This window comes from Dryobates pubescens, chromosome 14 (genome assembly GCF_014839835.1).
Source record: "Dryobates pubescens isolate bDryPub1 chromosome 14, bDryPub1.pri, whole genome shotgun sequence".
Lineage (NCBI taxonomy): Eukaryota > Metazoa > Chordata > Aves > Piciformes > Picidae > Dryobates > Dryobates pubescens.
In genome coordinates this window covers 4,509,569-4,525,113 of record NC_071625.1, presented here as the reverse complement: position 1 = coordinate 4,525,113, position 15,545 = coordinate 4,509,569, and the positions used below count along the sequence as shown (strand labels likewise).

The following is a 15,545-nucleotide window of genomic DNA, read 5'->3' as shown; positions in this document are numbered from 1 at the left end:
GCAGAGGAGTTCCACAGCCTGGTCCAGTCCTTTCTGGGTCGCCTCTCGGAGTCGGAGAAAAGCCTCAAGTTTGGCATCTTGCCCGAGGAGGAGGCGGCTGTGCAGGAGTGCCAGGGCCAGCTGCAGGTTGGTGCCAGCTCCCACTAGTCCCCACCAGCTTCTGTCTCCAGGGTGGCTCCATCCTTGCCCTTCTATGGCCCATGGCTGGGGTCACTTGGCCCTAGCTAGCCCCTGCCAGGACATGGGGGGAACCACCCTGAGATGTGGGGTGTTGGGTCTCATCATGCCAAGGCAAAGGGGCTGGGGCCTCCAGCACCCCGAGGTGTGGAGATCTGGGGTCTCAATATTCTGAGATGTGTAGATTGAGAGTCCCAGCACCCCATGCCACGCTTGGTGGCTGTGCTCACTCCACTGCATGCCCAGCCCAGGTGGAGGCTGGTCCCGATGGTGCCAGGGTGTGTGGTGGGTGTCAGGGACCATGGCCTGGCTGTGCCATTCTCTATGTCCCCCAGGAACTGCTGAAGTCCCTGCAGTGCCAGGAGCTGGAGCTGGAGTGCATCACCTCGCTGGGGGAGGAGATCCTGGCCACCTGCCACCCCGACTCCATTGTCGCCATCAAGTCCTGGGTGACAGTGGCCAAGAGCCGCTTTCAGGAGGTGGGTTGGTGGTGCCAATGACCCATCTCAGCTCCTCCTGGCCACCCTGACCCCTGTGACCCACCAGGAGTCGCCACCCCAGCCAGCTGTGGCCATCCCTTTGCTCCCACCCCTGTTCCCCATCCTGGTGCCATCCTGGTCTCTGGGGTGCCACCCAGATGGTGGTGGCTCAGTCCTGTGTGGTGCCAGATGCCACCCAGCCTGGACAGGGTGTCCCTGGAGAGGAGCACCTTGGGGATGCCCATCCCAGATCCCATTGCCAGGGATGCTCCTGGGCATTGAGGGTTTGGGGGGAGAGCTCCAGATCCCTGCACTCCTGGGATGGTTCTGGTGGGTTCAGCTGGGTCCTCGCCACATTGGCACCAAGCCCCAGCCAGCAGCTGCCTGGGATCTGGGGGTCTCTGGGATCTGGGGTGTCCGGGATTAGATCTGGATCTGCTTCAGGGCCCTGCTGCCCTTGGGGCTGAGGACATGGCACAGCCCCACTGCCAGGGCAGCTGGCATGGCCATGGGAACACAACCCTGCCCCATGGCAATGTCTCCAGTCCCTGTCCCACATCACTGCCCCATACCCACTGGGGCTGCTTGCAGGGGCTCTGTGCCAGCCCCATGGCAGGGCTGACCGTGGCTCTTCCAAAGCCCTGATCCTATGCTTGAGCAACAAAGCAGCCAGCCCCATGCCCCCCCAGTGCCCACCCTGTGCCATGCCCCTAGTGCCACCCTTCTGGAGCCATCCTGCTGAGGCTGGGTGGTGCTGCAGGTGCTGAGCTGGGCGCAGCAGCAGGGTGAACGGCTGCAGGCGCAGGCAGCAGTGCTGGCAGCGCAGCGGGAGGAGGTGGCACGGCTGGCAGAGTGGATGGCATCGGCTGAGGAGGCGCTGAGCCTGCGGGACCAGGAGCCGCTGCCCGAGGAGGCCGAAGCGCTGGAGGAGCTCAGTGCCCAGCACATGGTGAGGGGCACACACCCAGCCCCCTGCCATCTCTCAGGCATGGCACAGCCGCAGCTCCAAAGCACCAAGGCCAAGGCTGGAGCTGCTGGTGCACAGCCAAAGTGCCAAAGAAGGGCAAGGGAGCTGGGGAAGGGCCTGGAGAACTTGTGAGGAGCAGCTGAGGGAGCTGGGGGTGTGGAGCTTGGAGCAAAGGAGGCTGAGGGGAGACCTTGTGGCTCTCTGCAAGTCCCTAAGAGGAGGCTGCAGCCAGCTGGGGCTGAGAGCTCTTGTGCCAAGCATTGTGCCAAGAGGAAGCAGCCTCAGGTTGCCCCAGGGGAGGTTGAGGTTGGCCGTGAGGAAGAATTTCTGCCCCTTGAAGCTTGTGCAGGCCTGGCCCAGGCTGCCCAGGGCAGTGTTGGAGTCCCCATCCCTGGAGGGGTTTCCCAGCTGTGGTGCTGAAGGCTATGGTTTGGTGGTGCCCTGGCAGTGCTGGGTCAGTTGCCAGACTCCGGGATCCTGGAGGCCTCTTCCAGGAGGCATTCCATGAGTTCTCTTTACAGGATGGTCCTGGGGAGGGGTCAGCAGGGCTGCTCTAATGGTGGCTGCCCTCCCAGCTCCAACCCCATGCCCAGTACCGCCAGGGGTGGCCAGGCACCTCTGGGGCCATGCTGGCATGGCTGGTGGGCACTCAACACTGGGTGGTCTGCTGCAGGTCTTCATGGAGGAGCTGAACCGCAAGCAGCCTGAGGTGGAGAAGGTCACCAAGAGCAGCAAGCAGAAGATGGGCCCTGACCTGGGCCCCCCGGCCACCCGCCGGCTGCCCTCACGTAAGGCCCTGTTGCCCCCATGCCCTGCAGTGCCCTGGGGTGCCTGCTGGTGCCCTCACCACCCCTCTCGCTGGCCACAGGTCGCCGCAGCAGCGGGAAGGCTGCGGGCACGCTGGCAGTGCCACTCGGGGGGATGGAGCCCCAGAGCCCGCTGGTGGCCCAGCTCCTGCAGCGCTGGCAGCAGCTCTGGCTGCTGGCACTGGACCGGCAGTACCGGCTGGAGACCGCCCAGCAGCGGCTGCGTGAGGTACCCACCCCCTGGCACCGCTGGGTACTGCAGGGGCATCACCAGCCCAGCCCCATGGCCCTGGGTGGGACAGGGCTGGGGATGGTCCCCAGGGTGGGTGGGATGGAGCAGGTAGTACCCTGGAGCCTTCCTGGACCCATCAGGGCATCCTGTGAGCAACACTGGGCAAATCCTGGCAGCCACCAGCCCCCTGAGCTTGGGTCCTGGGCAAAACCCAGTGGGGTCTGGAGTAGGGGGAGCTCATCAGGGGGAGACTCAGTGTGGGGCACAGCATGGGGCAGAGTGTGGGCACAACAGGGTTCACAATGTGGGACAGAGTGTTGGGCACAATGTGGGACACATCATGGGCACAATGTGGGGCACAGCGTGAGCGCAACAGGCGGTGTACCATGGGACAGTGTGGGGCACGACATGGGGGACAGTGTGGGGCACGACATGGGGCACAGCATGGGGCAGAGCATGGGGCACAATGTGGGACAGATTATGGGGCAGAGCATGTGGCACAGCGTGAGGCAGAGCGTGGTCACCTCGGGTGCCATAAGGGGGGGGTGCCAGGGAGATTTTGGTGCCGCTAACCTGGGTCTGTGCCCCCCAAGCTGGAGGAGTTTGCCCACTTTGACTTTGGGGCCTGGCGTCAGCGCTACGTGCAGTGGATCGGGCGGCGCAAGGCGCGGGCACTCGACATCTTCCGTGGCATCGACCGCGAGCAGGCCGGCCGCGTCAGCCAGCGCCAGTTCATTGCCAGCGTCCTCGCCTCCAGTGCGTGCCAGGGCTGGGCCGGGCACCCCATGGGGCTTTGGGCCGGCCAGGCTGGAGCTGTGGCTGTGAGGCCAATGGCATGAGGGTTGCCATGGCCAAGTGAGGCTCTCCACGGGGGTTGGGGCTCTCCAGTGGCACCTGGCCAGGCTGGCTGGGTGAGGCCAATGGGATGAGGTTGATGAATGCCAAGTGCTGGGTGCTGCCCATGGGTTCCAGCAAGGCCACAAAGACTCCAGGCGGGGGGCGGAGAGGACATCAGGATCCCCATGAGGGTGGTGAGACACTGGCACAGGTTGTCTGTAGCAGCTGTCGACACTTCATCCCTGGAGGTGTTGAAGGGCAGGCTGGGTGGTGGGAGGTGCCCCTGCCCACAGCAGTGGGGTTGGCACTGGCTAATCTTGAAGGCCCCAAGCCATGCCATGCTTGCCCTGCCAGAGTTCCCCACCAACGTGCTGGAGATGACGGCGGTGGCTGCCATCTTTGACACCAATGGCGATGGCTTCATTGACTACTGCGAGTTCCTCAGCGCCCTGCACCCCAGCCGGGACCCCCTGCGCCGCGGCGCCGACGCCGACCAGATACAGGATGAGGTATGGCAGCCCCGCTGACAGAGCACTGCCAGGGTGGGGCCGGGCGGTCCTGGCATGCCTCTGAGCCCGGCCTGCCCTCCCCAGGTCAACAGGCAGGTGGCCCAGTGCAACTGTGCCAAGCGCTTCCAGGTGGAGCAGATCAGTGCCAACAGGTACCGGGTAAGTGCCACCCTACGCCAGCATCGCCACCACCACCCTACGCCAGCATCGCCACCACCACAGCTGGCAGCCCCCAGGCTTGCTCCCACAGCTTCCCACGTCCCCGTGGCTCAGGGGGTCACTGCACCCAGATGTCACAGGGTGAGCACGGATGGGCCCCAGATGGACACACCTAGAAGGTGGTCCTCGCTGTGGCCCACATGCCCACCCTCATGCCACAGTTCAGGGAGCTGCAGGAGCTGCATGTGGTGCAGATCCTGTGGCACAGATGGGTCCCAGATGGGCAGAGCTGGGTGGGGTTCCTGCTGTGCCCCCCAGTCCCCGCCTCACCCCTGTGCCCACCTGGTGCCGGCAGTTTGGGGAGTCGCAGCAGCTGCGCATGGTGCGCATCCTGCGCAGCACCCTGATGGTGCGGGTCGGCGGCGGCTGGATTGCGCTGGACGAGTTCCTGGTGAAGAATGACCCCTGCAGAGGTGCGTGCGGGGGACACGGGATGCCCACGGTGGGGGTCTGTGCTGGCAGGAGGCCAGGCAGGCCCTGGCACTGCTGGCCTGGCCGTCCCCCTGCCCGCGGTGCCATGCGGGTCAGGGGTGCCCACCGGGCTCGCCAGGCCCTCACCGGCTGTGCCCCCTGCAGTGAAGGGCAGGACCAACCTGAAGATCAATGAGCGCTACCTGTCCTCAGACTCCTTCGGGGTCACCAAGGGCGCAGGGACCCCCGCGTCTGCCTCCCCCAAAGCGCTGTCCCCCAGCCGCTCCAGCTCCAGCCTCAGCCTCTACAGCAGCGCCTCGGCCCCCAGCAGCCCTCTGGCCCGGAAGGTGAGGGGCGGGTGCACCCCCAGAGCCTGAATCTCCCCCTAGAGGTCACCCCTCCTGCCCCCCCTGGGTTCTGACTCCCCTGTGCCCCCCAGTCGGTGCTGCGGAGGACGCGATCCGGAGACCGCTGCCCACGCTCCCGGGGATCCCAGATGCCCGACGGCGCTGAGCTGCCCAGTCTCGCGCCCCAGGAGACCCCTGCCCTGGCACCTTCCGGTAAGGAATCCCCGGGCAGCACCCTACCCACCCCATGGGGCACGGGGGTCTGGGATGCATGGGGGAGCTGGAGGTGGTGGGGGGATGTGGGGCAGGGCGTTGGGCAGAGTGGAGGGGGGATGTGGGGCACAGTGGTTGGTTGGTGTGGGGCAGGGCAGTGCGGGGCATGTAGGGGCAGGGCAGTGGGGGATGTGGGGCAGGGAAATGTGGCAGCGTGGGGCACAGTAGTGGGGCAATATGGGGCAGGGCAAGGGGTCCACCCCCAAGCCCGTGACCCCCTGCCCCGGTCTCAGAGTCCCCACAGCAGCCTCCCCTGGCCCTGGCAGAGCCACCTGAAGAGGCCCTCCCGGAGCGCCGCAGCCCATGCCGCTGACCCCCCGTGCCCAGCGCCCTACTCAGGACCCTCCCCACGGCTGGAGGATGGCACAGCTGCGTGCCCCACGTGTCCCCAGCCTAGCACTGCCTTCCCCCCCTGAGCGGGCACACACCTGCAAGGGCTGAGCTCTGTCACCCACCCACCAATGCCAATAGGTCTCACCCATCCCATCAGAGCTCTCCAATGCCACCAAGGCTCACCCATCCCACCAAACCAGGCCCTGGCATATATGCAAGCACCCCCTGCCATGCACCAACCCACCCCAGGGCTCTGGCAGGCATGACCCTCTGCCCACCCTTCCCTGCCCTTCCACCCTACTGGGCAGCTCTGGGGGGCTGAGCCTCTCCCAGTGCCCAGGCAGCTGCCAGGAGCACCCTGCAGATGTGGGGGCTGTCAGGGCACCCAGATGCCTCTGGGATGGGTGCAACCCTTTTCCTGGAACATTGTGCTGGCCACTGGTGCCCCCTGGCATAAGGCACTGCCTGGGGGGTTCCCCCATCCTGCCACCCGTGCCACAGTGGGAGGTGGCTGGGCTTGGTACCAGGCACCAGTGCCCCTCACTGGATGCCAAGCCCATATCTGGTGCTAACCCTTCCCCATCTCGGGTGTCTGGTGCGTGCCTGGCTACAGCTACCCCCAACCTGCTCTGTCAGGACTGGGGTTCCAGGGGCAGGGGGGCCCTCGTGCCCATGCCCCATCCCACCCGTGGCACCCACAGGTGGCAGGAACAGACCCCCCCCGCTGACGCATGCTAACGGACTGCAGTAGAGCTGAATGTAACCCTGGCACGGCTGGCATGGCCTGGCATGGCTCCACCAGCCACAATAAAGTGTAGGTTTCTTTTTCTATGAGCAGCTGGAGGCTCTCCATGCTCTGTCTCTGTCTGTCTGCCCCCCCTGTCCCCCTGTCCCTCTGCTCACTGCCCTGTCAGGGCTGGGTGCTGCTGATGGGTACCATCCTTCCTTGGCACTGACAAAGCTGCTGCACATGTGGAGGCTGGGCATGCCTGGGCAGCAGAGTGGCACACGGTGGCTGGGCACAACTGGGTGTGCCCCTGTCTGGGTGCAGCTGGCAGAGCCATGTGGCGCCAGAGCCACAGCTGGCAAGGCTGGGGCAGTGCAGCAGGTGCCAGTGGGCACCGTGCCACGTTCCTCCTTTCCGAGGAAGCGTTGCTGGCATTCCTGCTGTGCCCAGTGCCTCTGCCCATGGCCCTCAGCCCACACCCATGGTGGGCAGCACTGGGTGAGGCCCTGTCCCCATTCCCTAGTGCCACCCTGCAGCCTTGAGGGCATTTGGATTGCCCATGCGGTGCCCACCCAGCGTGATGCTTGCAGCGGTTCCATGCTGGGCACTTTCGGGACAGCGGGCATGGGGCACAGCTGTGGGTCAGGGTGGCACAGCAGGTCATGGGGCTGGTGCCACTGGCGTGGGCCTGCTGCCACCAGTGTGAGGCTGGTGCTGCCACCACATATTGCACATTCCTCTGCCTGTGGAAACCTTGGGCCCCTACTCCCAGCCTGGGCACACACCTGGCACCACCAGCACCACTCTCATGTCACAGCCATGCCAGAGCCCTGAGGAATGAAGCAAAGCCAACGTTTTGCGAGGTGCCAAGACCCTGGCACTGTGGTGTCACCAGGGCTGGAGCTGGGCAGTGAGGGACACTGTCCATGGGAATGGGCACATGAGGGCCACTGAGGCTGGAAACCCTTGTGGCACAGGGCAGGGATGCCCTGGGAAGCCTTCATGGGGGGCAGCAGTGCAAGGGCTGGTTGAGGAGTCCAACTCCATGGCTGTGCCACACAGGTGGCTCCTGGGGCAGCAGGGAGGAGGTTGGGCCCCAAAGGGCACCATCATGGGTGGGTTCTTGGGTCCCAGCACCCCTGAGCTGTGCCTCTGGTGGAGCTGGTGCTGGAGGGCTCTGGTCGTGAGGTGGAGCAACAGTACCAGGGAGCCCAGGAGCACTCCACAGGTCCCCATGGAGCTGTTGAGGTCCCCATGGAGCCAATGAGGTCCCCATGGAGCCAATGAGGTCCCCATGGAGTTGTTGAGGTCCCTATGGAACCAGTGGGGTCCCCATGGAGCTGTTGAGGTCCCCATGGAGTTGTTGAGGTCCCTATGGAACCAGTGGGGTCCCCATGGAGCTGTTGAGGTCCCTATGGAGCCATTGAGGTCCCCATGGATCTGTTGCAGTCCCTATGGAGCCAGTGGGGTCCCCATGGAGTCAGTGAGGTCCCCATGGAGCCGTTGAGGTCCCTATGGAGTTGTTGAGGTCCCCATGGAGCGGTTGAGGTCCCCATGGAGCCGTTGAGGTCCCTATGGAGTTGTTGAGGTCCCTATGGAGCCAGTGGGGTCCCCATGGAGCCGTTGAGGTCCCTATGGAGCCATTGAGGTCCCCATGGAGCTGTTGAGGTCCCCATGGAGTTGTTGAGGTCCCCATGGAGCCGTTGAGGTCCCCATGGAGCCATTGAGGTCCCCATGGAGCTGTTGAGGTCCTCATGGAGCCGTTGAGGTCCCTATGGAGTTGTTGAGGTCCCTATGGAGCCAGTGGGGTCCCCATGGAGCTGTTGAGGTCCCCATGGAGTTGTTGAGGTCCCTATGGAGCCATTGAGGTCCCCATGGAGTTGTTGAGGTCCCTATGGAGCCGTTGATGTCCCCATGGAGTTGTTGAGGTCCCTATGGAGCCGTTGATGTCCCCATGGAGTTGTTGAGGTCCCTATGGAGCCATTGAGGTCCCCATGGATCTGTTGCAGTCCCTATGGAGCCAGTGGGGTCCCCATGGAGTCAGTGAGGTCCCCATGGAGCCGTTGAGGTCCCTATGGAGTTGTTGAGGTCCCCATGGAGCGGTTGAGGTCCCCATGGAGCCGTTGAGGTCCCTATGGAGTTGTTGAGGTCCCTATGGAGCCAGTGGGGTCCCCATGGAGCCGTTGAGGTCCCTATGGAGCCATTGAGGTCCCCATGGAGCTGTTGAGGTCCCCATGGAGTTGTTGAGGTCCCCATGGAGCCGTTGAGGTCCCCATGGAGCCATTGAGGTCCCCATGGAGCTGTTGAGGTCCTCATGGAGCCGTTGAGGTCCCTATGGAGTTGTTGAGGTCCCTATGGAGCCAGTGGGGTCCCCATGGAGCTGTTGAGGTCCCCATGGAGTTGTTGAGGTCCCTATGGAGCCATTGAGGTCCCCATGGAGTTGTTGAGGTCCCTATGGAGCCGTTGATGTCCCCATGGAGTTGTTGAGGTCCCTATGGAGCCGTTGATGTCCCCATGGAGTTGTTGAGGTCCCCATGGAGTTGTTGAGGTCCCTATGGAGCCATTGAGGTCCCCATGGAGTTGTTGAGGTCCCTATGGAGCCGTTGATGTCCCCATGGAGTTGTTGAGGTCCCTATGGAGCCAGTGGGGTCCCCATGGAGCTGTTGAGGTCCCCATGGAGCCGTTGAGGTCCCCATGGAGCTGTTGAGGTCCCCATGGAGCCGGTGAGGTCCCTATGAAGCCGTTGAGGTCCCCATGGTGCTGTTGAGGTCCCCATGGAGCCGTTGAGGTCCCCATGGAGCTGTTGAGGTCCCCATGGAGCCGTTGAGGTCCCCATGGAGCCGTTGAGGTCCCCATGGAGTTGTTGAGGTCCCCATGGAGCCGTTGAGGTCCCTATGGAGCCGTTGAGGTCCCCATGGAGCTGTTGAGGTCCCCATGGTGCTGTTGAGGTCCCCATGGAGCCGTTGAGGTCCCCATGGAGCCGTTGAGGTCCCTATGGAGTTGTTGAGGTCCCCATGGAGCGGTTGAGGTCCCCATGGAGCCGTTGAGGTCCCTATGGAGCCGTTGAGGTCCCCATGGAGCTGTTGAGGTCCCCATGGAGTTTTTGAGGTCCCCATGGAGCCGTTGAGGTCCCCATGGAGCCGTTGAGGTCCCTATGGAGCCGTTGAGGTCCCCATGGAGCTGTTGAGGTCCCCATGGAGTTGTTGATGTCCCCATGGAGCCGGTGAGGTCCCCATGGAGTCGGTGAGGTCCCCATGGAGCCGTTGAGGTCCCCATGGAGTTGTTGAGGTCCCTATGGAGCCATTGAGGTCCCCATGGAGTTGTTGAGGTCCCTTTGGAGCCGTTGAGGTCCCCATGGAGTTGTTGAGGTCCCTATGGAGCCAGTGGGGTCCCCATGGAGCTGTTGAGGTCCCCATGGAGCCGTTGAGGTCCCCATGGTGCTGTTGAGGTCCCCATGGAGCCGTTGAGGTCCCTATGGAGCCGTTGAGGTCCCTATGGAGCCGTTGAGGTCCCCATGGAGCCTTTGAGGTCCCCATGGAGTTGTTGAGGTCCCCATGGAGCTGGTGAGGTCCCTATGGAGCCGTTGAGGTCCCCATGGAGTTGTTGAGGTCCCCATGGAGCCGTTGAGGTCCCTATGGAGTTGTTGATGTCCCCATGGAGCCGGTGAGGTCCCCATGGAGTTGTTGATGTCCCCATGGAGCCGGTGAGGTCCCCATGGAGTCGGTGAGGTCCCCATGGACTCGGTGAGGTCCCCATGGAGCCGTTGAGGTCCCCATGGAGTTGTTGAGGTCCCTATGGAGCCATTGAGGTCCCCATGGAGCTGGTGAGGTTCCCATGGAGCTGATGAATTCCCCACGGAGCCAGTGAACTCCCCATGGAGCTGGGAGTGCCAGGCAGGTCCCACCCTCTTGCCCAACCACCACTGCCCCAACTGTGGGAACCCCAGGAGCAGGTCCTGCCCAACCTGAGGGGCCCCACGCAGCCGCCCCGTGCTGGAACCACACCGGCAATGGTTGCTTCATGCCACCCAGGGCCTGGCAAAGGGTACTGCTGGTATGTGTGCCACCCAACAGCTCATGTCCCCTCTGCAAGGCAGTGCAGGGTGAGCCCCAGGGTCCCAATCTCTGCTGCAGCCTCTGAGGGTCCCAATCTGTGGTGTGACCCCTAAGTGTGCCAGTCTGTGGTGTGACCCCTGAGGCTCCCAGCCTTCTGAATGACCCCAACCTGTGCCAGGGCAGCTCCTCCAGCCCACAGTTTGCACCCATATCCCAAAGCCCTTGCCCAGTGCCTGTCCATGGGGCAAGACCCCATGGCTCAGAGCCTCGGCAGGCACCTCCTGATGCTGAACTCAACATCTGGCCTGGGAACCAGCTTGGTTTGTCCTGCACCACCTCACCTCTCATCCTGCTGCTGTCATCCTGCCAGTGCCACCAGTGGGATTCCCAGAGCCCCCAGTGGCACCAGAGGCCCTGGAGCAATGGGCTGTGCCCTTTGCTGCTGGACCTTGGGACAGCCATGCCCTAGCTGCTGGTATCTGGGACAGAGGGGCCGTGCAGCCTGGTGATGTCCAGTAGTGTGGGCAAACCCCAAGCCACAGTTTGCTCCAGAGGTGTTGGAGGGCATGTCCTGGCACAGCTGGCATTGGCATTTCACTGTGACACTTGGGCCCATCAGCCACCCCACCAACCCACCACTGTGAGATGATCCCACCACGGTGGCACGACTCCTGCACCACCAAACAGCTGCATCCCAATGCCAACTCTGTTGGGTCATCCCTGTGCCCACCCCACTGGGCTGTCCCCATGCCCACCCCACTGGGCTGTCCCCATGCCTGTCCCACTGGGTTATCCAATGCCCACTCTGCTGGGCTGCCCCCATGCCCATCCTACTGTGATGCCCCCACACTCATCCTGCTGGGCTGTCCCTACGCCCACCCTGCTGGGCTGTCCTCATTCCTGCACCAAATGGCTCCGTGGCTGGCACAGATGGGTGGCACTGAGGCTCCTGGAGCCAGCAGCCACCTCCAGCCAAGAGCAGCCGCCCACAGGCAGGGCAGAGGTGCCCATGCCCATCCCCTCCTTGTCTGGGAAGCATCTGAGCTGTTTTGACTCAGCTGTGCAGGGCTGGCGCTGGCCCCGTGCCTGCTCATCACCGCTCATTACCATAACCAGACCCTCTCCTGTGCCCTTGGGCCTGTGCCCAAGAAAGCAAAAGCAAAACAGCGTCGCCAGGCGTAGCACGGCACGGCCCGGCACGGCCCAGTATCGCCCAGTATCGCCCAGTATGGCCTAGCCACACTGCCCCGGGGCAGGGGCCCCACGGCCCCCTCCTGCTGTCCCTGCAGCCACATGGACAGATGGTGCCCGCTGGCCCCTGTGCCAGGCTTGTTGGTCCCCAGCTCGCTGTGCCCGTTGAGGTCTCTTGCCCATCCTCTCTCCCAGCGTGGGCTGGCAAAGGCCCGGGGAGGGTGCAGGGGGGATCAGACCCCGGTGATCAGGCTGGCACCTGCAGCCTCACCAGCAGAAAGCTCTGTGGTACTGGCACTGCTGCAGTAGAGCGATGCCAAGCTCTCTGTGGTGGCCAGTGCCAAGGTCTCTGCAGCATGGTGCCCTGCCAGCCCTGTCTGCCTGCGGCTTGTGGCTCCTCAGCACCTCCCAGCAGCTGCACCTCAGTGCCAGCCTCCGGAATCGTGCTGGCTCCCTGCCTCTGTGCCATGGGGATAGGGACTGGTTACAGTGGCAGATGCCAGACCTGTCCTGGTGGCTGCAGCCCCTGTCCCTCATACTGGGCACCCACGGGTGCTGTTTGAGCATTGCCCTATGGCACTGGGGCATAGCCTGGGCCAGGCTCCAGCTCTGGCTTCTCTGGGGTCACCAGGGGTTCCCTCTGCCCTCATGGGGCCATTAGCCTGACACTACCCAAGCATCAGGCACGGTGGGGGCTCCTGGATGGGTGCTCAGCCATGCCACCCTGGAGTAATGCTCCTCTGTATGGATGCCACCGTCACTGCCAAGCTTGACCGCAGGCAGTACCAGGACTGTGTGCCCACCAGACCCCGCTGTGCCATGCAGTGCCATGCTGTGGGCTTGCCCTGCACCTGGATACCGGCAGGTCTCCAACAACACAAATCCCACACCCCGTAAACATCTTGCCCAAGCCCTGAACATCCCTGTCTGGGCACCCTGCCCCGTCAGGCTGGCACCAGTGAGGGCTGTGGCATGACCACCCCAGCACCCCAAAGGTCCCTTTTGCTATCTGCTGTGCCCATTGCTCCTTTGATGCCCACCAAGCACACATGGCACTGGGGAGAGCAGAGGGGGTGCTTGGGGTGAAGTGGGGTGCTGGGCACGGGCATAGCATCTGGGGAGAGGGCATGGGGCTGGTGACAGGCTGGGCAGGGGGTTTGGGTGACTCAAGTGGCACCAGGGTGGCTCAGGGGTGTTTGGGGCAATTTGGGCTCCTTGTGTGTGGGCAAAGACATGGGCAGGGCTGAGGCAGCAGGAAAGGGTCCTCCCTCCCCATCCCCGCTGCAGCAGCGCCAGCGTCAGGCCAGCAGCTGGGATTCTGGGGTCTGCCAGGCCAGAGGCAGGCAGGGAGGGTGTGCCAGGGAAGAGGAGCTGGGTGCCACAGAGTCGAGGCACAGGGGCACTGTCCTGGCTGTGGGTGAAGAGGAAGTTGTGGAGTGATGGGAGGAGGACAAAGGCTGCCCGGGATGAGAGTGGCATGGGCACGCTGGCATCGTGGAGGGCTCACCATTGCTGCGGTGGGCACTGCCCAAGCAAGCGGCTGACGATGGGCACAGACCACCTGCCCACACCGCAGCCCTTGAACCCCTCACCGCCCCACAGGGGCACGGCGCAGGCGGGGCAGCGGCGGGGCCAAGGGATTGGGTGGTGCCAGCCCCCTGCCAGTGCAGGCGGGTAGCGGGGGGTGTGGGGGCACGGGGAGGGTTCCTGGCAGGGCAGGGCCCGTGTGTCACGGGGCGGGGGAGGACGAGGCTTTAAAGGTGCCCGGCCGGCGGGCAGCGCGCAGCGCCAGGAGCGGCACTGCGGGCACCCACCGGGCTGCCCCTTGTGCCAGCACCGCCGGCAGGTAGGGGCTGGCAGGGTGAGCGGGACACGGGTGGGCATCCAGGGGCCCCGGCAGGGGCCTGGGCGGGCGGAGGCGCTCAGGCAGGTCCCGGCTATGCCAGGAATGCGGCGGCATCACCGCGCCCGCAGCACGGCTGGGCCCCGGCCAAGCGCCGGGGTGGGACAGTGGGCAGCAGCCGCACGGTGCCACGGCACGGCGGGCACAGTCGGGCACTGTCAGCGAGCACAGCGGGAGGACGGTCACCCCCTGAACCCGGTGTGTGCCAGGAGTGTGATGGGCATCGTGGCCGGGCAGGTGGGGTGGCTGCCAGGGAGAAGCTGGTGCCACATAGCGGCTCTAACGGGCACGGCCGGGCTTGGCATGCCCCAGGAGCAGCATGGGGACAATGACAGTGAGGGCAGGTGGCGTGGCTGCCGGGGAGAAGCCGGTGCCATCTTGGGGCTCTGACAGGCACAGTGGAGCTTGGCGGGCAGGGGGTGCCAAGAAGGGGGCAGGCAGTGGGACAGGGCACACAGGGCACTGGCAGCACCATTCTGCAGTACCCAGGAGGTGGGCACACGGTGACATGAGGTTGTCTCACCGTGGGCAGGGTGTGACCCCCATCCCTCAGCTCTCTGCCCCATGCCAGCTGCCCACTAGGGCAGGTTGGCAGCAGGAGCCTTTCTGCCAGTGGCCAGCAGTGGGACCTGGGTGCTTTGCCCTCTGCTCTGTGCCAGCTGGGCAGGAACCAGAGGGTCTGGGCTGCGGGACAGGGTGGGGCTGGGGACAGGGCATCTGGGAGCTGCTCCCCTCAGAGCTGAGGCCCTCAGAATGCCCTAGGTGCCCCCCTTCCCCCTGTGCCCCTCATCACTGCCCAGCAAGTGGCTCTCCTGGGTACCCCCCTGTCCCAGCCTGTTCCACCAGGGACCCTCCCAGCCCATTCCTCCCCCCCCCCCCAGCAGATGCCTCCACCTGGCCCCAGCTCTTCCAGTAAAACCAGTCCCCACTCCCAGTCCCACCCACGGCCCCCAGCAGCCTTCCCCTGATCCGCTGGCACCAGCAGGTTGGTGACACTGAAGGGGACAACCACCGGTGGGGCTCGTCCCAGGGGAGTTGGGGCTGCCGTGGGGCTCATCCTGGGGGACATGGGGCAGCCATGTGGAGCCATCCCATGGGATGTGGGGCAGTCCTGTGGGTTCATCCCATGGGACATGGGGGGACTGTGGGAGCTTGTCCTGTGGGATGTGGGGCAGCTGCAGGGTCTCATCCCATGGGACATGGGGCACTCGTGGGAGCTTGTCCCAGGGGATGTGGGGCAGCTGTGGGATCTCATCCTACAGGTTGTGGGGCAGCCATGAGGAGCTTATCCCATGGGATGTGGGGCAGCCATGAGGGGTTTATCCCACAGAATGTGGGGCAGCTGTGGGGGTCTCACTCCATGGGATGTGGGGCAGCCATGAGGGGTTTATCCCATGGGATGTGGGGCAGCTGTGGGGTCTCACCCCATGGCCATGGGGCAGTGGTGTCCCCACGCTTCTCCGTGTGCTGGGTGCGGGAGGAAGAGCCTGGGCAGTGACTCACACAGGCAGGGAGCTGTGCACGGGCTGATGGCACTGGAGAATGCCAGCATGGTCCCATGTGGTGCCCACCAGGGACACAGCTCATGTCAGCACCTTTGTGGTGGGGCAGCGGTGCCAGGGTAAGAACATGGCCCCAGGTGCCAAGGTGTGATCCTGTGCCAGGAATGCAGCTGGCACGCTGGCAGTGTGGTTACCAAGAATTTCCACGGGGCTGACGTCTTCTGATGAAGGGCAGAAGAGTCCCTGAGCTGCCTCCACCTGCAGCCTCCACCCCAGCCTGGGGAGGGGGGAGGGAGGGCCTGCCCCAGCCCCCACCCTCGGGCATTCAGGCTGCCAGTGTGTTACAGCTGGTAATGCCACCCTACTGCCACTGGCCTGCTGCAGTCTGCGATGTGCCAGGATCTGCTTAGGGCTCTCTGGATACCACAGCCCCACCGGTGCTGCCCACCCCTGTGCCCATGGCACAGCCAGGCTGTGCCCAGCTCCTGCCCAGTGCAGCACAATCCTTTGCCATCTAACCTGCCAAGCATGGCACAGCCTGTGCCAGCTAACCTGGCCTCTCTGCCAGGAAATGGCT

The 15,545-nt window shown here is 64.3% G+C and overlaps 1 protein-coding gene across 1 annotated transcript in view; it reads left to right on the top strand.

Moving 5' to 3' along the window:
- The window catches only part of PLEC (plectin), an 86,050-nt gene extending 80,353 nt beyond the window's left edge, over positions 1-5,697 (top strand). The window contains exons 65-76 of the mRNA XM_054167544.1: positions 1-126; positions 513-656; positions 1,417-1,605; positions 2,297-2,411; positions 2,492-2,658; positions 3,255-3,417; positions 3,853-4,007; positions 4,092-4,166; positions 4,522-4,639; positions 4,803-4,984; positions 5,077-5,197; positions 5,491-5,697. Of these exons, the coding sequence (XP_054023519.1) occupies positions 1-126; positions 513-656; positions 1,417-1,605; positions 2,297-2,411; positions 2,492-2,658; positions 3,255-3,417; positions 3,853-4,007; positions 4,092-4,166; positions 4,522-4,639; positions 4,803-4,984; positions 5,077-5,197; positions 5,491-5,570 (1,635 nt within the window). The 3' untranslated portion in view covers positions 5,571-5,697. The remainder of the gene's footprint in view (positions 127-512; positions 657-1,416; positions 1,606-2,296; positions 2,412-2,491; positions 2,659-3,254; positions 3,418-3,852; positions 4,008-4,091; positions 4,167-4,521; positions 4,640-4,802; positions 4,985-5,076; positions 5,198-5,490) is intronic.
- The last annotated feature ends 9,848 nt before the right edge of the window (positions 5,698-15,545 follow it).